This window comes from Channa argus, chromosome 4 (genome assembly GCF_033026475.1).
Source record: "Channa argus isolate prfri chromosome 4, Channa argus male v1.0, whole genome shotgun sequence".
Taxonomy (NCBI): Eukaryota; Metazoa; Chordata; class Actinopteri; order Anabantiformes; family Channidae; genus Channa; species Channa argus.
The window spans coordinates 27879424-27907077 of record NC_090200.1 but is presented as its reverse complement, the minus strand read 5'-3'; the positions used below and the strand labels follow the sequence as shown (position 1 = coordinate 27907077).

At 38.8% G+C, this 27654-nt stretch overlaps 1 protein-coding gene across 2 annotated transcripts in view; it reads right to left on the bottom strand.

Moving 5' to 3' along the window:
• Positions 1-24830, bottom strand: part of zfpm1 (zinc finger protein, FOG family member 1) — a 98817-nt gene extending 73987 nt beyond the window's left edge. The window contains exon 1 of one of the 2 annotated variants that reach the window (XM_067501392.1): positions 23772-24830. In XM_067501392.1, coding sequence (XP_067357493.1) covers positions 23772-23811 — 40 coding nt within the window. In that variant the 5' untranslated portion in view covers positions 23812-24830. The remainder of the gene's footprint in view (positions 1-23771) is intronic. The other variant, XM_067501391.1, reaches the window with a different exon arrangement.
• Positions 24831-27654: the final 2824 nt, after the last annotated feature.

Here is a 27654-nt window from a genome sequence, read left to right as displayed (position 1 = left end):
ATGCTTTATAAACTTATAACATATAAAAGTGTATCTTTTTCAATGTTGCATTTCACTGGAGATGTCTATGTTAGTATTCTGATATATTTGAGTTGGAGAGTGAGGTATACTGAGGTGGATTTAGATGAGTGTCAGTCATCTAAAGATATTTTAGAGATAATAAGCATAATGGGATATCTCTGTAAGATTTCTGCCCCTTATAGTGGAGCAGAAAATGAATGGCATACACTGCTGAATGATGTGGATGGAGGAAAGTTCAGATTCACACAATCAACATACACTACACACACATAAGTTACATACTGCTGCTGGTATTAGCTGTTCCTACCGGCAGTTTGAAGGCAATGGTGCGTGCGCGCACACACACACACACACACCAAGTCCACATGATTGCTTGAGTAAGCAAATTAGCCTTAGCGATGGCTGAGGAAGCAATAAGTTGGCAGAAAGAGGGATAATCTTTTATCTTTCACCCTCCCAAATGATTTCTTAAAGTCTGTATCACTTCCCTGACAGTTGATGTTCCACTTTTTCCTCTTTCATTATTTATTTATCTATTTTTGCTTTGTGTGAATTCAGCTAAAATACTTCTAAAGCGCTTAATGGCCCTATCGCTGCCTCAGATCTGCTGCCACATGCTGCCTTTTTCCCGCTTTCCCCCATTTTTGGAGCTATTCTCCCGCCCGGCACAGAGAGAGCTGCCGCTTTATCAAACCGTCTTGACAAGAATGACACGGCCAATTATTGACAAATTATTCCTTCATAGAGTGACAGTAAGACAAGCAAAGAAGTGAGAGAGAGCGGTTTTCTCTACTGCTGGCTTGCTGAGTGAAACCCACCCCAACATCCCCCCCAACAGGCCTGAGGAGACAGCCGTCTATCTATCAGATTCTATTAAGAGCTCGGCTCTTTGGCGAACAAAGCTGCCCGCGCCCTGCCACGCATTAACTGCTATTATACGCTCATGAACTTTGTCACAATCACAATAGTTCCCCCCCATTCTCTCGTTTGGAAATTTTTATTCTCCTTTTGTGTGCTTAACAACTGAGAACTGCATCTTTGTAGGTCTGTGTTAGTGCGATTACATGATGACGTATATATAAGAAAATTAAAAGCCATCAGAAAAAACACTATTTTTAGGGGGCGCTGACAAAGCTTTATTTTTCCTATCACCACTCTGCTTCACATTCATTTAACCTGGGTTATGGCCAATCCAACCACAGTTAGACACTGTCTGACACACAAGATACAGCATGATTGGTTAAGAATGTTGGTCAGTGAGCAGATTTACTCAGCAATTTTGCGTTCCTAGCATTAACTCTAAACCTTTTCAGATGTTACTACCCATATATTCAAAACTGACATTAGTGTAAAGCAAATGACCTGTTTGAACTGGCACTCTAATCATCAGTCTACTAACTACCAAATGCTTTATCAGTTATTTGTACCATTGCTTTTGTGAACCACCTCGCTTATCAGCTGCATTGTAATCAAGGGGACTTTGAGGCCTAACGGTCTGATCTCTTTGAGATAGAAGCTGTCGATGTGATCACAGGGACGGATGGACTGCAGAGTTGGCGGCCGATGAGAACTTTGATACAGACACAACACAGTTAGGTCAACATAAGAAGCTGATGAGCCAGGTAGCTATATTCAGGCATGTTTTAGAGCATTTTAATAAGAGGGTACATTAAGAACATTACAGTCTTTAAGAAAATACCAAAGGTAACATGGTCAACCAATGTAGCCAATGTTTTAAATGTCCAAATAAACAGAGAGACTTTATAGGAAATCTAACACATGGTCTGCTTATGTAGCGCTTTTATCCAAAGCGCCTTACAATGTTGCTTCTTGTTAACCCATTCATAAACACACAGTTACACACCAATGACAACCACTGCCGTGCAAGGTACTCATCTGGCCCACTGGGGAAGTAGTGTCCTGCCCAAGGATACTGAAGCTTCCAGGAGGAAGCAGGAACGGAAACACTGACCGGTGACAACGGCTCTACCTACTGAGCTACTGAGCTACAGCCACTAAGCTCCAATAAACCACTTTATGTTATTTACCCAAAGAAGGCAAGAAAATGTTTCTTTTTTCCTCTATAGTGACATTTTCATTACTGGTTTGTCAATTATTTATGTCTTTAGCAACAAAGATTTTTCCTAAAGCTTCTTAGAACCACAGCCATGTTCACAACCAGTAAGGGGAGAACTAATGATGAATAAATTATTTGTCTCTTCTCTAAAATGTCAAACATAATGGAAAATGTGCATTTAAAATCCCAGATATCTAATTTTGACCAACCAAGAGTTAAAATCTACTGTATATTTCATATACGTCATATATAACTATATGACGTTAATTTGATAAAGTTGCTACTTTCTGATGCATTTGGTGATAAAAACTTGTATGGCATACAAGTTTATTCTAAACACTCGTTTCAATACTAGTGGAGATCACAAATACTTGTATTAAATTATGCATTATGTCCTAAAATGAATAGCGCCACTATAAATATATCAAATCTTGTGACTTCACTCAATCTAGGCATCGTTTATTTTTAGTGAAGTTTTATATAGTATATAGGATATATTAAAAAAGTGCAGAGACAAAAACCAGAGTAAATGTAACAACAAAGTCTGAGCTGAAAAAGTTAAGACACTCTAATTTAAACAGAAATATGACTACTAAAGGGGGAAAAGAAGAAAAGTCCACTTCTAGGAGCAGATAAACCCAAGAGAATAGATTTGGTGTGTGCGTTTGACCAAAAAAAAAAAAAGGGAAAAAAAGAAAGAAAAACACCTACTATGGTCTGACCCCTGGACCAATGACTGATGCCAAAAAGACCTCTCTTTCGGCCTTGTCTCCCCTTCCCCATTAGCGCTGCTGCCAACCTCTTCTTCCTAACACACCCCTCCCTATCACTCTGCTTTGCCAAGTCCACATCGTCAGTAACGAGGGTGTAGTTTCTTAACATTCATCATCGCTGAACTCTGAAACTTTATCAGCTCCGGAGAGCGGCGCCACAGCCCCAGCCCCGGCTTTCTTAGCTCTCAGATAGGGCCGATAACACACTGATAGATTACAGCAGATTGTTTTACTTCAGGGGACACTGCTGCTGCTGCTGCTAATACTAATACACAGACAAGAAGACTGACTCTGTGATAGAAGGAGGAGGTGGAGGAAAGGGGGCAAAGTGGTACAAAGAGGCAAAGGCAAGGAAACCGATGAGCTGCAGGAAATTACGGCTGATGTCCGATATGCCCTCATCCTGCCTCAGCAAACATTTGTGGAAATACAGGCTCATCAAAACTTATGTGAGCTGTACTGTACAAAAGTTTAACTAAATCAATGCTGATTTTAAAAAAATATATGTGAGGAAGCTGTCCGATGCCATTCACGTATCCACTTAGAGGGGTAACCTGAGCCAACAGAGGGGTTGAGGCAGCAGAGGGTAGCGGGCCAGTGACCTACAGTTAAAATCAGGGTCAAGTGTGAAACACAAGGACCACTTTCTCTCATTCTATCTCACTCTCTGAGCCACTCCGCATCAAGCTCTCTCTCTGTTGAGACAGATAGTTTAGAAATCCTGATTTCTTTATAAGATCCTAATCTGAGCATCTATAAGATAATAAAATCTAACCATAGAAAATGCATACCAATAAAATATCCTTCCAGATAACTTAACATTAATGTATATCATTCTTATTTTATAAATGTTCCTGTAGTATTCTCTGATCATGGATTTGAAAGAAGAACAACATCACTCTCTCCGTGATGTGATGTGACTATAAGACACTTCCACACTAGCATCAGCTCTAATACAGACAGTTGAGACAGTTGGATATTAGTACCGTTCTGATCAATTAGATATCAATTTAAAGTCCAGAACTGATCAATTAATTTAGTTTCATTTGATTTGTGCTGATTATTTGCATTACAGACACACACACACACATATATACATATATATACCAGCTCTGCATAAATGGTGTCGAATAATCCCAAAAAAACAAGTTTATTTGCTTCATACAACCTGTGTTCTTGAGTCTAAAGTCCACATGATAAAAACCATATGTTATTACAATTAGTTTAAACAATAAATGCTATCCCATGCAACTACACACGGCCTTTCAATAGCAGAGGGTTGAACCCAGTACAGAACATCCACATATATCACTTAATTTATTTATTTTTTTGTCCTTTTGGCTTATCCCATGAGTTCATGGTTGCAACAGCGGATCATTGTGTGCATGTTGTTTTGGCAGTTTTTACGGCGGATGCCCTTCCTGGCGCAACCCTCCCCAATTTGTACCGGGTTTGGACGGGTACTGCACAGCTGGGGAGGGGAACTTCAGGGTAATGTTACGTTAAGAAACAACAGCAGATAGGCACAAAAACTTCAGGGTAAGTTAAGTTAGAAGACAACTGACAACGGCACACATGCTTCCTTAATATAGTAACCACGGTGTGAAAGAATCAGCAATAAAGCACAAAACATCCGTCCCGTGGAAAAGTCCTGTAGCTTGACTCATATATTGCACTTCAGAAGGATAACTAAAACTAGAATTTAATTCGGTTGGATGATTAATGTAATATCTAGAAACAATTTGAGTATGCACCTTTTCCTAAGCCCCAGCTTGTCAATTTTGTTAAGCTAATTGTCAATTGTCAGCTGTGCTAAGCTAATTCCAGTGCCTAATGGCTCCAGCCCCATGTTTTACACAGATTGTTAAAGATTGCTTCTGATATGCAACTCTCAAAAAAAAAGCTAATACATGCAATTCTTAAAATGCTGACCTTACCGAAACTACTAAACAACTCACTTGGTACAAATGAAAAGTGCAGCCACATTTTCTAAATAAATCTGATGTCAGGTGTTTGTTTTTTATATTCAAACTTGGAGTAAGCAGTACTAAATGAATAATGAATAAAAGATTTTCTGGAAGTTCCAGTAAATTTTTTAGTAAAAATTAACTGTTTTAAACTGTATCCATAGCAAAATATGCTTACAGAAACTACTATCTGTATGAATGAGGTTACACACACATAGTAAGCTAGGAATTTGAGGCTATTGTACTAAGCACATGAGCAATTAGAGAATCACATGTAAAGTGGGGTCAAGCTGCTGACCTGACTGCCTTCATGTCTTCTGTCAGGACACTAAGAGTTGGCTTCATGCCACAAAGCAGCTAATTGCGGTCCCACTCCTGCCTTTGCTGTAGGCCTGTCATTGTTGCAACTCAAGCCTGTTCGCTGCTGGTTTGTGCCTCTTTATTAGTGACAGATTGAAAGCTGGGCTTATCTGGGCCCAACAGAATATGTGTGTTTGTAGAGACGAATGACGAAATGACGAAACAAATTAGTGTCCATGGGCATAAAGAGTTAAATGATGTTAATAGCAAGAAATTATCAACACACGGCTTGCACACAATGCAACCTTTAATGAATTGAACTGAATGCCTAACCCTAACCCTTACCCTAAACTAAAGCCATCTAAACCCAACCTTAAAACCAGGTCTTAACCCTGAAAAAGCTCTTTGAAGGAAAGTAAAGCATGAGGGCCATGCTTACTGTCAAAATGTCCTTACTTCAGTGGTATAAAATTCTCCCTCACTTTGCTCAAACTGGTCCTTACTTTCCTGCACACACGCAAACCAACAGAAAGAAGCACATACACACACACACACACAAAAAATCATTAAGAAAAACTGATGGAGAGAAAAAAAAAGTGCCACCATGTATTGGTCTTAATTTCAGTATCAACATTTTATCAGCCAAACTCCATGAATAATCCACATGGTAATTTCTTTCTTTCTCCCCTTTTTGTTCCTGGCATTTTGGTGCAGCAAGATAAGGGCTAAAAAACAACAGAAGGGCTCGCAGAGTGAAAAAAGACAGATAGATAACATTGATATCAACTCCTACACAACACAGTCATTCTCTTATCTGGGCTTTTTATCACAGTTTCATTTTTTTCAATTTTTTTCTTTCTCTTTCTTTCTTTCTTTCTTTCTTTCTCAGGCTTCCACTCCCCGTTCTTTGTGCAGGACAAAAAAAACAAAACAGGAGCACTGCCCTTAAAGAGTAAAGCCAGGTTTCGGTATCAAATTAGCCTTTCTGCTGATTTTATGCATGCTCATTCTGGTTCTGTGTATATTGCAGCAGCAGGAGCGTGCATGATTGTGAGAAAACAAAACAAATCCAATTGATCACACATAAGGAAATCACTGTGGGCAAGAAAAACAAATATGAGTGATCTACTGTGTGGAGGTGGAAGAAGATGTTATTGTTAATAGCCACAGACAGGTATTTTGGTTGACTGAATCAAACTGACACACACATGCACAAACTCTTGTCCTGGCCTACACTGCAGCCATATTACTGAGAAGAGGAAAAACTATTTCACACACAGACTTATCATTGCTCTGTGTCAGACAGAGAAACCTCTCTGGGTCTAATCTATCAAGGTCAGCAAGTGTGGCCTGGACAAACAGCATGTTGTTTCATCCCACTGCTCCTTGCAGGAGAACACAACGTCTGACTGGCTTGCCAAGGGGATTAATGAGTTGACCAGAACTATAAAGCAAAAACACTTTACACATCATTATGAACAATTGATCTGTGCTTGAAAAACTTGATTGTTCTTAGTCTAAGTCAAGGTTTCTTTTGACTTGAATACTACTATCATGACATGACAACCCATTTTCACCATTTTGAGTATGCTTTGCAACTTATGTGTCCCAACCATACAGTCTACTGTACTGACATTCTGCTGTTCATGCTGTTTTACAAGATCTAATGCACAGAGTTAAAAGCAACATTTTAATGAATGAATGTTTAAATAAGGGGTGAGGCTACGAAAATAGATGTAAACCTGTCAATAGATAAATTTTACTACTGGCTAGTTGTTTTTGGCAAGCCTCTCCGCTTCATAACAATCTATAGCAACTTTAAAGGAAGTGAGTATTTGTTGCTGTTTGCTTTCACAATAATATAATATGCCTCATTCACTCTGCTTTGTAATATTTATAGGCATTTAGCAAGTCTGGATCTACAGTTGTACTTGGGTGAATGGTGCATTTCCAAAATTTTCCCTAGAATGTCCCTAGAAACCAAGCACCTGCCAACGGGCTACAAACCACCGTCTTTGAATCAGTAATTAACTGCCACCTATTCAGCTCTTGTCTTGTGTCCATTGCACCCACGAGCTACGGTGTCTTTAAAATGAGGAAATCTAGATAAATAAATGTAAGAGCGTTGATGGTTAATGCCTACAGGAAGTAACATTAGTTACAGAAAACTTAAGTAGAGTTTTAGGTGCTTGTGGTCTAGTGTGGCTAGTGGTTACTTCTGGCTAATACATAGATCCATTAGACCAGATGATGCCTGGAATAGGGAGGGATAACAGAGATTGGAATAAAGGACACAACTAACAGAGCAAACAAACTGGGACTGACTCAACCATGCTATAGGTATATTAGCATAACTTTTGTTGAAATGTGTTATAATTGCTAATGATAGCCAGCTGTTTTCATTAGTGTGTTATGTATGTGATATGGTGGTCTACATGCAAATAGCCATGTGCTCCTTTTTAATGTTAATTAATTAGGCATGTGCAGCTGGATTGAGTCAGGTCAGTTTATATAGCCTATGAGTAAAGGAGCAGTATTTTATGATTACTTTTTAGGATTTTGTTTTAACTGAGGAAGTAATTTAAAAAAAACTTTTGACCTGTATGGTTTTCAATCTGCTGTGTAATCTGATAGGCTGATGCTTTAGAAGCAACTTAAAACTTGCATTCTTTAAAGACGATTTAGGCTTTTTTGAAGTTTAGACAGATGAAGGCTGAAAATCTCAAGAAATTTTACAGTTTTGTATTGTAAACCAAATTGTAGAAACAGCAGTTCCAAAACACTGCTTTCTAAATTTTCTCTTTCTCGTGTTAAACGTCTAAATATTGCCCTAAACAACACTAGGTATTTCTTTAAAAAGTTAAAGTTAAAGAAATGCAGAGTCAAAGTCAGTGTTTATAACTGCCAAATGATGTTAAGTTGATGCTCTAGCTAGCTAAATACAGAGACTTTCCATCAACTAATGTCACTGCTAACATTAACAGCGTTCGAATATCATATCTGTGAGCTAACTTGAAGAAAATATTTAGGAAGAGCATAAATAAATTGGCAGTTATGAACCATAGCTTTGACTTAATTTTTTATGCATTTGTTTTGTTGCCTTTTTAGATATCTTTCTGCCCATTCAGCAAGTCAAACAATAGTAATGTATCCAAGAAGAGACTGTACAGATTATATTTAAGGGTCGGCCAGTCATCATTTGATGTGCAGCAGGGTTTGTGGCCAGATTAGTTACCCAAACAACCAATAAGCCTGCTCCTTCATAATCAGTAAAATTTCTGGCCGGCCAGAAAATCTGACTGGAGACTCTGATTCCACTGTCAGTGTGAGTTCAACTGATTTTAAATGATTGTGTTGATATGAACTAATTAGTGGATGTAGCTCAGTGCGTAAGGCAGTCGTCCATGGACCACAGTGGTTTGATTCCCGGTCCCAGCTATATGTCAAAGTGTCTCTGGGCAGGACACTGAACCCCCAACAGCTCATTCCCATCCCCAGGCATCTGGTGTAAAAACTGTGCCGAATCAACATGCGGACAATGATCCACTGTGGTGACCCTGAAGTCACGGTATAAGCCAAAAGGACAAAAAAAAAATTTTTAGTAGAAAGACTTTCTGAATGTAATGACTTCTAGTGTGTCAAACTCACATTGAAATATTTGTATAGAATGCCAGCTTTTGTCAAAGGGCAGACACATCGTCAACACCACCCAGATGGAGTGACAGTAGAAATGGGGATATAGTCTTTGTGAAGATGAGAGAGAAAGAGGTAAGAGGAGAAGGAGAAAAGAAAACAGAAGTTCAGTTGGACAGACAGAGAGTTGGAGAGCTAAAAGATAAAGAGAGTGGATGTTCGTATATATATATACATACATACATACATACATACATATATATATATAAATACATATATATGTATGTATGTATGTATGTGTGTGTGTATGTGTGTGTGTGTGTATGTATGTGGGGGGGATAAAAAGCAAATGGGTTAGAGGATTTGGATTCAGGGAGCATATCCATCAGGGATCTTGCCTGGTATCAAACTGGAGCAATCAGTGATAAAAAGTCAACCTGGAAATGGCTGTAGCGGCAGTGGGAGTTCACTGGGCTGCAAATAGGCCTGTCTACCCCTGCTCTCTATCTCTCCATCTGTGTCTCTCCCCCCACCCCCACCCTCACCCCCCAACCTTCGTCCACTCTTGTCACCTTTATACTGACTCAAAGAGCCAGTTTGTTTTGTTATACCTAGGCTGTCACTGATGTCCAATATTCAGTGATCATTGAGTCCATGATGATATTCACATATCTCTATTGCCTACAAGATCTGCAACTATAATACACTCCCACATCTTGAGACTCTTCTTCCAATTGTATGACCACTACAGAATTTCTCAACCCCCCAGCCCACCCCTCCCTTTCTGCACTTCATCTCCCTCCTCCACAAAAAAAGCTTGGAACAAGCAGAGGGTTTTTCTTCTTTATGTTGCGCCCCACCCTTTTCTAGATAGAGAGGGAGAGAGGGAAAGAAGAAGAAGAATAAAAAAAAACATAATTTATCTGTGTATTATCAAGAAAGGCAGACACTTTAATCAGTCAGCTATGAAGTCAGTATTTCCATTCTTATCTGTCGCAGGAGTGGAAATGGAGAGGAGATAGCGTTCTGGGAGCCCATCGGTGGGCAGGAATGATAATGGGGGGGTAGTTGAGGGTGAGGGAGGGAGGGAGGGGGTTGGCAGGGCTAGGCTATTGGACCGCTGTGTCAGCGCTATCTGCACCCATTATCAACAGCCTTATCGGCCCTACCATCAGCCTCGCTGTAATGGGGCCAGTTCAACTTTCCACATTATCATACCGCCAAGACCTGGTTCGCCAAGGCTAGGGGTCTGGCTAGAGACAGAGAGAGAGAAGCAGTAGGGGAGGAGGGGTACAGAGGTAGATAGATAAAATGAAAGAAGGGGTGATTGAGAAGTAGAGGTGGGAGGGTAGAGACACGGAGAGTAGAGAAAATGCAGATATGATGTGAAAGAGTGATGGTAAAGACCAATAATCACAATAAACAATAAAGTTGTGTTATTTAACTCCATATAACATTGACATTATGTTGTGCTCTATTGTTGTGTCTATGCACTGTAGCAGTGTTTACAATCTGACTTCCTGCCTCTCTGGGCTGTTAAGTTATATTAGTTCAACACGCCCATAATAAATGATGTTACAACAGGACTTCATTAATCTGAGAGATTACATTAAGCTAGTTATAGAGATCATTCAAACTTTATCTGCGTCTATCAAAAAGCAAGATGAAACAACGTGTCAAGACATTTCACAAATGTGTTTTTCCCAACAGTCTTAACCAAAACACACAAAGACAGGGTGAAAATTAAGCAGTGTGTTGATTTATTTTGAAAAGAATTTGATATGGAATATTAATTACTACCATAAAAAAGACAATTTTTATATGTGGCAATGTTATGCTGCAACATTTCAGCCTTCACTTTATTCTGAATCCAGCAGAATGTTTTCCTTGTGAGGCTGGACAAGCTGCAGAAATGATATGTTATATTACTCCATCCACTTCATATGGCTCTTGTAGTTGGGGGATCTTTTTGAAACCTCACAGTCTAAACTTCCCATTAGGCAACAAATAGCATATTTTCTTGAAGCCAATACTCACAAAAGAATACACAAGCTGAGTACCACTTTCATATTTTTAAGTGCAGGTTTTTTCTCTTTGATAAAGCTTAAAGTTAGTCATAATCATGGTGGAGGTTCTTCCATTAAAGAGAGCTTTTCCTCTCCACTGTTGCCTAGGGCTTGATCAAGGGGGATTTGTTGAGTTTTCTCTATATATATCTTTATATACACTATTAAGTACCTTGAGATTACTTTGTAGTGAGTTTGCACCATATAAATAAAGTTGAACTGAATTGAATATCTAGTAAAGTTGACTATGCATTTGCATAAAAGACGAAAGAAAAAAATGTAGCACTGTAGTATGTATACCAGTGTTGTAAAAGCAGCAAATATAATCAGTTAGGTCTACTTAGATGAAAGATTTAAAAATGGTGTAAGATGTAAAGAAGGGGTTCTGAATCCTGGTCCTGAAGGACCCATGCTCTGTTTGTTTTCCAAATATTCCTGTCCCACTCCTTGATGATTAGCTGCATCAGGTATGTTTATTCACTACAAATCTTTACATAAAACAGCATCCAATAAATTCATGGTATCTGGTAGGCACTGGAATCACGACTAACTGTTATTATGGTTGGCAGTCTTATTAATAAGTGTTTCCCACACATGTTGTGCAATTTATAGTTGGCCCACCCAAGTATATTTGGCTACCAGTTTTTTAAATCTGTCCAAGAGAAACATTCGCAATCAATTCACTAGAGGCTAATCCCCTCGCTCTACTGCACATGTAGACTACTTATTTCCTGCAAGCATCAAACAGGAGCTTAGATCACCTGTTGGTAAGGTTAATTGCATAATTTAAATTGATGACAGGAAAAATGTAATGTATGTCTTGGGTGCGCTCTGCACTTAAGACTTCAATACAACACTGCCGTTTGTGCCAAACATTGTCTACCTAAGTTAGGAAGTATCACTCTGTTCCAGCTTTGAACAACCAGTTGACCAAGTGATCCTATCTTCTTGAACAAAATAATGTTCAGTTTAGTTTAAAACAGTTTTAGAGAAGTTGTTGCATTTAGCGGAGCTGCTGTTTGATCAGTGTGGATGATACAGCTGTTGAACTGTGTCATATAGAGAGGTGTTTCCGTACTTAGCATATAGCATATTGGCCTTCCTGCTCTCTCAAGATCAGCATTAGCAATGGTCAGTGAAAGACGAACACTGATACAGTACTTTACAGCAGTGTACTGTACAACAACAACGTAGCAAATTCAACAGGCACATTGGATAACATTTACTAGTTTCAGATAATGATTACATTATCAAATAAATGAAAAAGAATTATTTCAAGAATTCTTTAAGTACGTACAAAAGATAAATAAATAGCATCAAATAGCAAATAGCAAATGTATTTTTACCACAGTCTAAAAACCCTGCTGGTGAACACATTGCATTGGAAACTTAAATTAATTAACCTTTTTTAAATTAAAAAATAGAATAAAAGAGGAAATTATGCAGAATGACTAGAAAGTTAATATATAATGTAACGGCATCATGCCTGCTAGGAAGATAGGGGTATTGACAAGCAGACAGGGGGATTGGTGGTCTTTTTTTTAATAAATTAATTTTTTTATGGGCAGCTTGTTTTTTATCTCTTAGTGTCAGTTACTATCTATGTTGGCGAGTTTATGGAAGCGTAAGTATGGCTCGTATGGAAAAGTTCTTTGAATATCCTTGTAATGACTAACTGGATTTGTTCACAAAAGAACAATTGCTCAAAATTGCAAAACATTATAAGATTGATATTGGAGAAACTTTTCAAACTAAGTGTTAATAGTATTTTGAAAGTGAATTTGGTTAAGGTTAATATTTGGACTGCTAAAATGACAACAGGGAATGCAGAGTTAACACCGTGTCTACTTTTGGTATTCCTCGATTCGTGTAGAGTAATCAGGGGCCCAAACTTTACCTCCAAAATGTCATGTTTTGAAATCCCTGCACGCAACGCATGTTCCATATACTGCCTAACATGCGCAGAACCAGGGCGCTGTGGGAGTGCCAAGGGACAAGTTGAGGAAGTCACAGGTAAAAATGAAATGATCAGACAGCAGAAAAACATCTTTTTTTCCCTAGAGACCAGGTACTGGCTCTCTTGTCATTAGGCACTTCTCCTTTCCAAGCAAAGGTTTCTGGTCCGTACACAGTTCTTAAAAAAGTCACAGATCTGGAAGGCTACTAAAAAAAAGTCTGCTGCACTGCATGTTCTCAAAACCACAGTGCCCTCCATAATTTTAAAATGGAGAATGTTTGGCACAACCAGGATTCTTCCAAGAGCTGGTCACCCAGTCAACTGAGCAATAGGGGGAGAAGGACCTTAGTAAGAGAAGTGACCAAGAACCCCATTGGCCACTCTGGCTAAGCTCCAGAGATGGGACAAAGTGCAAGAAGGACAACCATCACTACAGCCCGCTACTTATTTGGGCTTTATGGCAGAGTGGCTGAACAGAATCCTCCCCTCAGTCCAAACACACAAATGGTTGGGTCAGCTTGGGTCAGGTCCCTCAACCCTGACTTCAGAAAACGTCAGAGTTAAGGGAAAGCTGAAAGGAGTAAAGTATAGAGATATCCTCAATAAAAGTCTAATACACAGTGCTCGGAACCTCAGACTGGTTGAAGGTTCACCTCAACATGACAGCAATCCTAAGCACACAGCCAAGACAATACGGGAGTGTCTTAGGGACAACTCTGTGAATGTCCTAGAGTCATCTATCAAAGGCCCTGACTTGAATCATATTGAACATCGATGGAGAGACCTGAAAATGGCTGTCCACCAGCGGTCCCCATCCAATCTGACTGAGCTTGAGAGGATTTGCAAAGAAATGGCAGAAAATCCCCCAATGTAGATGTGCAAAGCTTGTGACATCACACCAAAAAAAGACCCAATGACGTTATTGCTTGCCAAAGGTGTTCCAAGTAGTTTTTTTTCTGTTATTCAGCTTGTGACCCAGTGAGGTTTTTAACTAGTATTTTGTGAACCGCAGGGCCACATATAATACGATGATTTGACAAGCACAAGCCCTCACGGTTTCAAAGCTTTCACCAGCTCAGTAACAATTCACATTCAAAATAACTACAAAATAGTCTCCACCAACATAGTGCTAAAACACTGTGAGGTATAATTAAGATAATAATGATAATCTTTTGCCCTAAGAGCTCTCCCGTAGTCATTTTAATAAAACATGTATATTTACAGTACAATTTACAACAGAGAGGGAATTCTGTTTAATCCACTTTTCGTCTTTCTGTCCACAGGAACTGATTTAGGTTAAACGCTCCAAATATGATTTATTTTCACCCACGACATGTACCATACAGTTTGTGAGCATAGTGTAAGGCTGGACACACACACACGTCCCAGCCCACTACACACACAGCCATTTGATTGGCAGCTCACTTATCAGTTAGGGAAGCAGAGCAGTGCGGTTTACACAAGCACAAAGCAATCCAAAGGCCCGGATCACTGCAACACTACTGGCTCACATGACTCATAATGTACACAGAGAGACAAGAAAGATACTGAGAGAGAAAGAAAGTGGTACGGTACTCATCACTCACCAGCAAGGCCCTGCTCTGAGGCCTTGCATTCCTAAATGGAACCAAATACATAAACTATATCTTAAAAGCAAAACAAGCTTTTATGATTTTTATCATCCTCTGTTGGCAGCCAGAGGAACTGCAACAATAACTGCTTAGGTGGGTCAAGTTTTACAATGCAGATTTGTGTGTGTGTGTGTGTGTGTGTGTGTGTGTGTGTGTGTGTGTGTGTGTGTGTGTGTGTGTGTGTGTGTGTGTGTGTGTGTGTGTGTGTGTGTGTGTGTGTGGACAGACAGTGAGAGGAGTCGCTGGTCTAGACCTCGTCTGTTAAGGTGGCTCCCAGGAGGCTCCATTAGCATCTCCTCTTTCCCCTTGGATTGTCTCAAACTCCAACTGGCCCTTATCACCTCGCCTCCTATTTTTTCACATTTCCTCCTAACTTTTACTTCTTCACTCCCTCATTATTTTTACCTTTTCTCCTGTATATTGCTGTAAATACGGTGGCCATTCACTTTTTCTATTCTGTCTTTTTACTGGTTTCACTCTATTCTTTTCTCCCTTTCCTGTAATTCTTTCATCTGGTGATTAATCATCTGAACACTAGTTAAACAAGTCTCTTCTATCCTAGCAACAGAACAACTCTAAAGTAAATGCTAGACTTTGTCATAAAAATAATTCAAGTTTGAATAGTACATTTTTGCTCTTGATGAATCAAGATACAAAAAGTGTCTTAATTTTTAAAATTGCTGTGCAAGGTTTTAATAAGCCAGACACATTAAAATACCTGGCAAACACTGTTCACAACTATTTCATTTAGTAAGTCACAAAATCAAAACATAGACTGTATGTTAACTTCTCATAGTAAAAAAAGTATAACTGTCACAATAATGTGCGACAGGGTGACAACAGTACCAAAACGTAAACTGATGCTAAATTCAGATATCCCACTCTACAAAAAGTAATTTAATTGCCTTTATAATTTAAACCTGTGGTTATTTAGTCTATATTAAGGATAGAATAAGGATAGGATAGTGTACAGTTATTCTGCCCCACTAATAATTTACAGGTACAGTCCTATATCACCATACTATTTACTTTTAATATAAGTACATAAAGACAGTTGTGTCTATTGAGTAACTTATCAACTTAACTCAGAAAAAAAAATCCACCTTCCAGGGCTGCCACACAAGACTGTGGGTGTTTGCGTCACAAATTCAGTCTCCACTGATATAGTACTAGAGACGTAATCAGTTAATTGAGCCTTAAATGCCAGTTTTTACACGGAAGGATTTATCAAAATTTAATACACTAAAATTAACACTAAAAATTTTTATAATAAATCTTAAGAGAGGCATGGTATTCACCTAACATTAACAGTATGACAAGATGATTTTTAAGCCAGACTGAACAAATGCAGGTTTACACAAGGTCAATGGTCAGGATAAATGAACACGTGGGCATAATGCACTTCATGAGCTGTTTAGGGGCAGGGGGGTATTTCTTTAGCTTGTCAGCCTGCTGTGACTTTTGACCACTGCCCTTTTAACTCTTTAATTGTTTTTAATATCAGTGACCTGGGGATACAACCTCAGTAGCTACAGCTGCATTTATTGTCAGTTAGGACAAGAGCTATTGCAAAGTGCATCTGCATGTGTCTGTAAAAGGACGTCAGGTGATGTTGTTTGCGCAGGTTGCCTTAACACTCCGAAACAGAGCGCTCAGCACAGTAGGAGCAAATGGTCTGTCTTATCATTCCTGCTAACACTAGCTGTCTCTTTTTCTTATACACACCCTCACCCAACACACCCACCCAACCACCCACATCCACACATATACACAAACAGATATTCATTTAAACACACTGTGTCTCAGTGTCCAGAGTCGTTCTGACCAGAGATCGGAGCCACATGGTCTAAAGCTATGCCACAAATTGCCACTACTTCTACAAACAGCTGCTACACACAAAGCAGTTTTAGTCTACACACTCCTACACAACATCACTGACAAATGAAAAATTTTCAAAATGATCTAGCCTTTAACATTACACATCCTTAAACTTTGATTAGTTTTCCCTTTGATTAGTCAGGTTAAGCATTCAGCGTCTCTAATAGAAAGCATTGTAGTCATAAGTAAAGCCCTCAGAAAGATCCCTGGAGAAGAGCTGGCAGAATGGTAATTACTGCTAAGGCAAACAGTTTAGATGCAGATTGTGTTACCGTTGGTCAGGGTAATGTTTTCTCTCTGTCGTCTGTGAAGTCATCAACACCGAGGTCAAGGGTGAAACCGTTTACAACGGCACTGAGTTGGGGAACCATAATTCAACACATGGCTGTGGTCGTGGGTAAATAGCAGGAAAGGGTAATAATTCATCCACACACCGAGCACAGTATTTCCTCTGTAACTCTGCCAACTTCCCCCTTTGGTGTATCTCGCCACACACACAAAACCAAGTTGAATGCTATCGCATTAACTTATTTTGTCTTTCTAGCTTAGACAAATTACACAATATTGATTTTTTTTTAGTGCTGTTGGACAGCCACAAAGAAAACAAGTATTAATGCAAAGAAGTGGCTACGTCAACACAGCAAATCCTGATCGAAAATTTAAAAAACTACACAACTTTCATGAACAAATGTAGAAGGAATTCAAAAAGCCAGATTTAATAATATGTATCATACGACAGTTGTTTTTTTAATCTTCTTTAGGCTTCTTTAGACCACCTTCACTAACCATCAAAAACATGATCATTTTTATGTTTTAAAGTGTTCACATTATTTTGTCTACCCCTCAGATATACAGATACTATACTATGAGCACATGCATGTGTGGGTATGACTGATTGCAGACACATGCAGCTCTCACACCAAGCTATCTGATCTTGAGCATGGTGTCCGATCAGTCACCATCTAGCTCATTTAGCATCTGTCAGTAGAATCAACCCAGCGCGAGTCATCCTGCTGATGCTGCTACTTTCCTCTTTTTTCTTACTGTACGCTTTTTAACTTTCATGCCTTTAACAGAAAAGAAGCTTTAAGAAGAAAGAAGAAGAAGAAAAAAACAGCCTGGAGATAATCATCAACGAACATCAACGAACACCAAAATTTTCCAACGTGTTTATCTTACATAGAATCTGCAATGAGTAATACATGGTATTAATTTTAATTAAATTAATCAATGACAGTGCTTGTTAGGAGGAGATAGAAGAAGAGGAGGGAGGTCTGAATGTGTGAGAAAAGATTGAGGGAGAAAAGAAATGCATTCACACCTATCATCTAATTATACAACAACATTAATCCCATTAGGGCTGGAACTGATTGCCAGGGTCCAGACCCCGGCTGCTCCTGTCTAGGCCTGTTGTTATTGCAGTGGAGCCTCAGCTCCTGCCTGCTCCAGCCTGATAACAACTCTAATCACACTTGGCAATCTCTATCTGCACCTAAGATCAGGCCCCGCGGCTTATCAAAAGTTCACATCAAGCTAAAAGCAGAACAAAGAAGGCGAAAAACACACACATACACAAACAGAAAGACACACAAGGAAAAGCCACCAAAGCAGTGTGCTGCATGTGTTTGTGTCTGTATTTGAAAATGCTTATGTATTTTATTTCACTTTGGCTTTTCACTTTGAATTAATTCAAAGTTATTCTTTGAATGAATTCTCTCAGTGAGTCAATATAACAATGATGTGACCCAAGTCTTGTCAGACATCTGCTTAAAAAAAAAAAAAACATACCTCTCACACTTTCACGCAGCTGGGATATACTCAACTGGAACCTCTGTATTAAAATTACAAAATCCCAATCTCATATGTAATGTTTAAAGATGTTAAACCAATGTGGTGTAAAAGAAAAAGAAGAAAACAAAGAGGAGGAGGTCAGTGTGGTGATTTCCTTGTCGGGCCTCTGCAGGCCTCCTGGTTTGCTTTGAGCAGCAGGGAAGCAGCATAGTATTCATGCTGACCTCTGAGCTCTACCACTGATGTCACAGAAACCAAGCTTTTACAAAGTCTCTCTCTCTCTCTCACACACACACAGACACACACACGGAGGCCCAATCAGCAGAGTGGATCTGCAGTATGTTATCTATCTAACATCAGCAGGCCTCCTTATCAGGCTTAAACATCTTTCAGAGAAGGGTGGGGGAGCAGTAGAGCTGGTTGGTTTGCCATTAAAAACACGCCACAACACATTCATCTACCAGTTTTATATTGCGCACACTTTTTCACTCTCTCTTTCTTCCCACTATCTAACTCCACTCCTCTTCTCCTCCCTCTTATCACAGCATTTTTTTCTGTTCCCCATCTGCTTTCTGTTCTTTTAATTATCTAAAAGATCCACCTCCAGCCAATCGGAAACAAACCACCAAACACAACAACATGACAACAGTGGGAAAACGGCATGCAACAGCCAGATGTAATTACAATGTGCCCTCCATCCTCCATCTCTCCTTCCATCTGCCCAGTCTCCCATCTCTCTCTGTCTCTCTTTTGCTCTCTGCAATATCAGCAACAGCAATCGCCGCCAAGTTTTATCGCGTCTCCCATCTTAACCGCCAAAATATAAGCCCAGGGATCCAGCCTCAGTGGGCTGCCTGCCTGCCTGCCTTCCTCCTATCTCTCCATCAAGAGGGAAGCCTTATCGAGCTGAAAGATCACCAACCGTTGGGGAGGATGACGCACAAAAAGACACAGACAAATATCTATCTGCTACACACCCCCTTCTCCTCCTCTACTATGCGCCTCCAGAAAGGCTTGTTGTTGTCAATTGTTGCTTTTCTGGTGGTTTTTACAAAAGTTACTTCAGGTCAGAGAATGGGAGGGAGGGGCTTCACTCCTGTTGAGCTACACACTCCAAAAATACATCACCTGTAGGGGTGGGTTTATATAATCCTATGACACAAGAGTGTCATTTCAGCCAAACCTGCTTGGCTAAATAAATAGCTTAACATTTATAATAAAACTAGGATTTCAAGAATACATCAATAGAATTACAATTTTAAACACAAATTTGAAGCTATTGTTTAGGTGTTATCACTTGTCTAATTTAATCATCAGCTGGATGTTAAAAATTGCAGAAGGCACCTGTAGCTTCCTCCTTATTATCATGCTGCCACTTAAAACCAAATCTAACAATTGAGAAGTAACATTAAATGGGTTCAAATTAATTCAAATACACCTTAAATTAAATAAATAACTTAATAATTTTTCTGTTCCATCATGGTATCACCACTTCCTCACCTTAATGGTAATGGTTAACTGGCAATATAGCAGCCAAGAGGCTTGATTTTACAGTTTTTTAATTAGGGGTGTCAAATACAAAATACCAAATCCTATTGTTTGATCCTGTAAACTACTCCTTTTTTTTGTAAACATTAATTGGAGACATGGAACTTCAAACACTGCGATATTTGAATCACACACTGAGAATTGTCAAAGTGCTCAACTGTTGCCTGAAAATGTAAGCATACTGATTTTCTTAAACTAAAAAATAAAAGACCCATGCCATTTTTCAAAATGGTTTTGTAGTCTGACACCAAATGTAATTGTACCTTGAGAACTGTCTTTGAGTTCACACATTTACCCAGATCCCTGCTCTTGATAAGGACATTGTTGATGCATTAGGGGTGTTGATAATCTATTGTTTTTAATGTGAACTGATACTTCCCTGTTGAGTGTTTGTTGTGTTCTGATGGTGTTTTTGGTCTGATTTTGGAGTGCACCATTTACCAGACATATAGGGCTTTGCCTCACCTGTCAATTATCAGACACACCAACTGCCTCTTTGCCAACTTGAGAAGACAACTGACCAAAAACCCACTATTTCTGAATGTTTCTGACATTTATGATATAAGCAGTTGTCTTTCATTTTTAAATATTATTTTCTTTTTCATACCAAATTCGTTTAAATTCTCATTTACTACACTACACTACACTATACTACACACTTTATTACACTTCTAAAAGACCCAGATGAGGCCTTATGCCAAAACCCATTGGTCTATTAATAATTAAGTTTGAGCTTTTCCAATTACTCCCTAAGAATGTTTTAAACTATACAGTGATAAGGATTTACTACTCCATCTCTAACCTTATGGCTCAAAATCTGTTGCAGGTATTGTACACTATATATTATATAAAACATATTTAAATGCAACATGTCAAATCATTTTGCAATCGGTTAGAGCATCTTTCTTCTCATCTTTTTTTAAAACATTAGGCTCCAGCTGCTGGGGGGCGGGGGGGGGGGGGGGGGGGGGGGGTTGTAACTGAAGCAGCTGCAGGATTACGTTTCTGTTAACCATTACATAGACACTTTTTTTTACACCAATTGGATTAGAAAAACAACTTATCACAAAACAACTTTGCTTTAGTTACAAAAGTGTTACTGTACAGTACGAAACTACATTCACTATTTTTAAACTGGCGGCTAAGAGTGAATTAGTTTGATAATGAAATTTGAGCCAACACCACTGTGACCTGACTGGAATTCATCATATCAGTATCAGCATGCATTGTGCTGAAAACAACATGGTGGACACTCTACATAAGTAGTAATAGTAGTAGTGGTAGTGTTGGTGGTAGCACCAGTGACCCCCACCTCACTGGTGCACAACACACCCTAGCCGTACAAAGTCGTTATCACTCTCACTCGCTCCTATCAAAATGTCTGTCAAATCGCAAGAAAGTCACGGGAGCTGAGAGCACGGCTGGCCTCGACCACAGCTGAAGCCTGGCGCACAGGGAAGCATGGTGGACCAGAAGCACTGATAAAGACGGCCATGAGACCCCTGAGACGCACATATGTACACACACTATGTCTCTCTCCTACACATCAAGTCTAGCCTGGGTTTATCAGCCTCTGGGTCTGGAATATATCTCCAGGCCTTGCTGCAGGCTTTACTACAGGTGTCTGCTGGAAGTTCATAGCTGATAGGCCTCTCTATTGAAACAGGTATGAAAAAGTGAAAATAAATTGGGACTTGATAAATCATACAAGTTGCTTGGCACATCTACCTATTAGAAAACACTAAGAGTTGCCAGCAATAGTTGTCAATAGAGCATTTTCCATCATGGCTCCAAAACTATGGAATAACCTGCCTGAGGAAATGAGGCTCTCTGACTCAGTGTCATCTTTTAAGTCTCACCTGAAAACGCATTTTTATAGATTTGCCTTTCCTGTGATGTGAGATTCTTGTTTTAGTATAAATAGTATATTCTATCTATATCACTTGATGTATTTTACTTTGTGCATTTCTTTGATTTTATATTTAACCTGATTTTATTTATTTAATTATCTTTATTTTCCTTTTAATGTACAGCACTTTGTACACAGTTGGATAAGTGCTTTATAAATAAAGCTATTATTATTATTATTATTATTATTATTATTATTATTATTATTATTATAAAGTGGGCTGCGGGTGTGTTTTATAACAGAATATAAATAAACTAATAACAGCCGAAAAACCATTATACTAATGCCAATTCTGCACTTGCTTTTCTAGCTTTTCATGCTAAAGTTTATGTTAGTTTCACAGCTCTGAATTCTGAGGGTGATGAGTCAGACTTTTTAACGGTGACAAGTTTTAACATCAATTTCATGCATGTGAAACTGATACGTCATTTGCACTCAGCATCTTCTCGGCCGCCTTCTGTTGAATTGAGGCAATCACGCAGATTGTCATTTGTGTAGTGACACCCATCACTCTGTTGGAGCAGTAGAAAAGAAAGCCTAACCAAGTCTTCAATTTGTTACAAAGAGGGCTGTGTCTGCTTCAATTTACTAATCTTTGGTTAATCAATAATAGTAAAGATGCCAGCATACAAAGAGCTTTTCTATCAGACTACAAATCAAGAGTTCCATTCTGTGGTTTGACGAACTCCATGAATTACACTTAATTAGCTACAGTGAGTAATTCTGCTATTCACACCTATTATAGCTGGTAAAATTATTATATTGGCCACATTTTGTTACAAATGACTTCTTTAGGCTTAGTTTTCAGGTTACATAGTGACTTGCAATCAACTTAGGGACATGAAATGATGTTGTGTACTTTTTCAACAGCTTTAGAATAAAAAACAAACAAAGTATAGCTACAGCCACCCGAACCAGATTATTTGATAAGATTTTTTTCAGAAATGTTGACTTATGTATATTTGCATAATATATAACTCTATTTATGTAGTTAAGTGATACTATACAGGCTGAACTTTCAAATGTTGCTTTTAGACTCTGGGTTTCTGGGAACACAGTGACACAATCACTGATGACAAGATATTATTATTTGCTCAACCTGATAACTCACCAAACAAAATGTCCTGCTGATGTCATGGTTTCCATTCCAGCTGTAGCTTCCAAATAAGATACTCTACATACACACTTTTTCTTAATATACCAACCTCTAGTATAATTACATTAAATGCATAGTGGAACACTTCATTAGTTTTGTGTGCAACAGGCCTGTGTTTTTGGCCTCACAAAGCATAGGGAGGGGTTAATCACCACATCATTAATACGCTTTCATATCAACTTTGAACATCAGTCACCAGAGATAAACCTTCACACGTTTTATAAACAGGAAGAAGTCGTCAAGCACGGAGACCAGCCAAGCGCCAGACCAAGAAAAAGGCCTTTCAAGCGGCCCTAAGATGCATTATTGAGTTAAAAGGATAGATGAAAAAAAGATCCAATTGTAAGCAGCTATCAGCAGAAGAGATCTGCCAGGCGGCCTATCTGACGCCCCATCTCTGGAAAAGAGAAGTGAAAAGCCAGGGGGAAAATGCAACGGCGGCCTCGGCGCTGCCTCAGACAGAAAACAAATAAAAAAGATCCAATTTTAATCTTTATCTGAGCTTACATCGGATCGCTGCTTTATCTCTGTTCACATCTGCTTTTTCAGAGAACACTGACGTTTCCACAACAGAATTAAACAGGAAGCCACGGCTACAGTTTTAGCTGCCAATGGAAAAAGCATTCTTTACAGGCTAACAAATGAAAACTTATTTTATATGCTCTGTACAGTGAGGCTGCCAAGTGCCGCTTTGATAATAAGAAAAAAGAAAAGCGTAAAGCTATGTCGCTCTATTATTCTAAGAAAACACCTAATCGGAACCTGTACTTTCAGATACTTCCATTATGAAACACAAAGTCTTCTGTGTGTCCATGTTGTATTTTTAGGAGATATTTGCCCATAAAACGGTATCATAAAACTACTGTGGAGACAGTGCGGCGGTACAGTGAGGATTCACACTACTTATTAACTTTGTGGTGAACGCTCAGTTCCACAGAAGCGTCACACACACACACACAAAACACGCGGCTTCTTCCCAAAGTGCGCGTGCCATAGCACGCACTACTCCTCCCAACACTACAACAACAACACAGCATTAAGTCACCAACTTGGTTCATTCTTACGTTTTATCTGCCGGGGTTTGCTTTGTTTTCTCCGGGACATGGTGGCTCTTCCCTCGGACCTGGAGCCCGCTTGGACGGACTTGCAGAGCGGTAGAGGAGCGGCTTGGTTCTTCTGTTTTCTGCTTCTTCTCTCTTTCTCCACCGTTTACTGCTGCGACGCGGCGCTCCGATCAGCGACCGGAGAAATCCGCATGACCCGTCTGCACTTTGCTATCTGCCACGAGAGCAAACGTAGGGCTACGTACTGTGTGGCCGAGTCCTGCCTGTGGAAGTGTCCGCTGACTTGTCACTACCCTCCTTCACTTTTTCCCAGACGTGTGTCCACCTCACCTTTTTTCTCCGTTTTCTTGCTAACGTTATTCCTTCACCGGGCGCGACTCCGCCGCAACGGCACGTCTGTCAGCGACCACAGTTGCCTGTCTCCAGAATTATAAACGCTATTTATAACATTTTTATGGAGGTTAGCAGAGTGAGTGAAGTTGTTTTCTGTCAAGTTTCCTCTCGCCGGTCCGCCCCCTTGTCCGGCTGTACTGTCTCCCAGCCGCGGAGCCACTTTCAATGGAGCTCGAGCGCTACAGTCTACTCTGCTTACTACTGGGGCGCTGACGCGCTTCTGGCACGCTTCTTACGTCTGACGTATGGTACCGCACTAATCTCCTATTGGTGCACACTTTCCCTATGTGATGAAAGAGTTTTGAAAAATGTCAAAATTAAATAAAATACATATTCCATGAAGTTCATGTTTTAACTGTATTGATCATTTAGTAATAACGTGAATTACATAAATTTGTATAAAATATTATGAAAAAGATTCCCCGGCAAGTCAATTACATGTTGGTTAAATAGGTATCTGCACACTTTAAAAATTAATTATAAAATAAATTTGTAATAGATTTTTTGTTTTATTCAGGTGATACATCTGTTATAACAGTTAGCAATGTACCATGTAAAAGTTAAAAATTAATTTTACATTGAAATAAATGTAATATGTCAGATAATATCATTTCTTCCTTTTTTTCGAATTAGTATTTGTTTTCACGGTCCGTCTCAAATGAAGAGTTTTGATAAAGGTCTAAAAAATTCTTGGCACTCATGAAACTCATAGAATTGATGTTTAATCTAAATGACAATGCAATATACATGAGCAGTGTGTCACTACAATAAACCTGATATGATCTATTCATCAAAATACTTACTTTTTATTATGTGTATTACATGGTATTGTATTGTGGTTTCATTGCACTCAACCATGATACAGACATTAAATCAGCTAGGATTTCCTTCTGGGCCAACAACAGGCTGCCTTGGTTTCCTGCATGGATGACTCAGATTGAAGCGATTGCATTGCATTAAAAAATAAATTAGGATCTTTGAGGACATATAGGTACATATGTAGATGGAGTTTTTTTTATACAATGACATTCATAATTTTAGGCAAATTAAACGTTTTAGTTGAAAATGTTTAAGTTTGATTTAGGTTTGCATACTTTTAGCACTAAACTACAAATCGACAAGACAGTGAAGTATAATACTAATGAAGCCTCTTGGATGAACTGCTGGTCCATCTAACGTTTATTACATTCAGGGATAATATGAATGAGTGGGCCTTGGTCACATGCTTGCCTTTCCTCATAGTCTACTGACTTAGAATATGAAATTCAATTCACTAGTGCCACCTAGTGGCACACGGAGCATGTGATGTAGAAAAGACATACTTTTTGCTCTGCAGAGCTACACAGTGCATATAGTTTTATAATTTGTATGTGTCTTAGCCTCAAAGGCAGTTTAAACATTTCCTTTCTTTATATGTTACACTATATAGCCACATTTCTTTCCAGCACTGGGTCGTGCTTTGCAGATTTTTGGGGTTTATTGGAAATTGCGTTAAACATTCTAGATTGTAGTTTGGACCATGATGCCATTCCCTAAATTTCAGTTGGGGTCAACTGGAAAACTTGATGATTTCCTTTTATTTTGACTATTTCCTTGTTGTCAGCCCATGATTACAAGTAGTGTTTAAACAGTTTCATTAGCATGTGAATCTTTCAAAATGTGATTGTTTTTATGGATTTTAGTGATATTTTGCAAGATTTACAATATAACAAGAGGAGTATTTAAGAGGAGTATTTAAAATTTTACATGGCTGCATTTCAAGAGAAACACAGGAAGGAACATTAAGAAAACAAAGTTCACAATTTGTACTTTGGGACACGACAAAGATCCATTGTAGAAATGTTAAATTAAAGTCAAATGTTTTATTTCTCCAGTAATAATTACAGCAAAACTGCAGGCTCTTACTTTTAAAAAATTAAAATCAAAGTAACCGTCATCACCTTAAATTTCACTCTCTGGTTGACTTAAGTTACAATGATTCCTAATCATAAACCGGACCCTGCTTGTGGTGTATAGTACTTTGATCCCTCTTTGTTTAACTGCTGCACTAACCGTCTGTACAGCAATTGCCCACAACATTAATACTGATGGTTCTAATAATGTCACAGCCCCATACACAGTAAAATGCAATAAAATGTGTACAGGGGTGATAGATGTACAAAAACTCAATACTCAATAAAAGTACAAGTACAAGCCTAAAAAATTCTCCACTTAAACTACCACAACAAATCTTTTACTACTAAGTAAAAGTACTCAGCAGATTATTTTAATTTTCCTAAAAGTACAAACGCCAAAGTACTTGACTAAGAAAACTATGTACTTTAAACAATACAGATTATAGAAATTATGGGAAAATAAACTACCTAATGATAAAAAAAAAATCAACAATCAAAGGTCACTGTTGGTGTAGATCAAGCTAATTTCATAATGTCATGTGGTAAATGATCTGGTCTTATATAATGCTTTTCTACCTATTGGCAATCAAATTACACTGCTTCTCATTCACCCATTCACACACCAATGGGGGGATGGTCAATGCTCACCGGGAGCAACTAAGTTGGGGTTCAGTGTCTTGTTAAAGGACACTTCAACATGTGACTAGAAGAGCCGGAGATTGAACCAACAACTGTGAGATTGGTGGACCATTGCTCTACCTTACTGCGCCACAGTCACCCCATATAACCACTTTATATGCTGACAGGTGGTTATGCTATAATGATACATAACCACAAATTAGCTCATAGTATTTTTATTAAAACCATTTCAGATTTCTATAATAAAAACACTAATGTTGTGCCTGATCAGTGTATGCAACTAATCACAGGTCATTTGTAAGGTTTCAATGGGGCATTTTCTGAGTCATTTTATTTAATGGAAAATGATGCTGTTCAATGCTAGATTACACATTTTGTATGTTTGTATTATTAACACATTGAAAGCAATTCAGCCTTGTTAAATGTATTCACATAATGAGGGGACAGGAAATAGTGTGGGTTGTAACTATAATCCACAAGAGCAAGCTTAGCTTTGTAGCAGGCTGCACTTTCCAGTTTGCATATTTTGATCACTGTTGTTACCCTCTGTCACAGGTTAAAGCCGCCAAACTGCATCAATCAGCTGTAGTTTGATCGCTAACAGATATGTTAGGGTCCAAAGTTCATCCAGTTATTTTTAGACAGACGTAAATGTGTCTCCCATTTCCTAATTTTGGTCTGACAGCACTTTAGCAGGAAAAGCTGTATTCCATTTGACAAAAAAGTTACAGTGCATATTCTGTTCAATATACATATGCCTCACTTGTGTTTCACAAAAGCACTGAATGGAATTGAAAATTCATTATTGTTACTTGATTTACCTATGACAAATCTAAAAGTGTGCTAGTAACAAAAGGGTTTATTGATATCCAATGTACAATATTCCTCAGTGCTCCCACATTAAACCAATGTTCTGCTGGCCTTGCTGCTCTTCCCTCAAGTTCACAGAACTCACT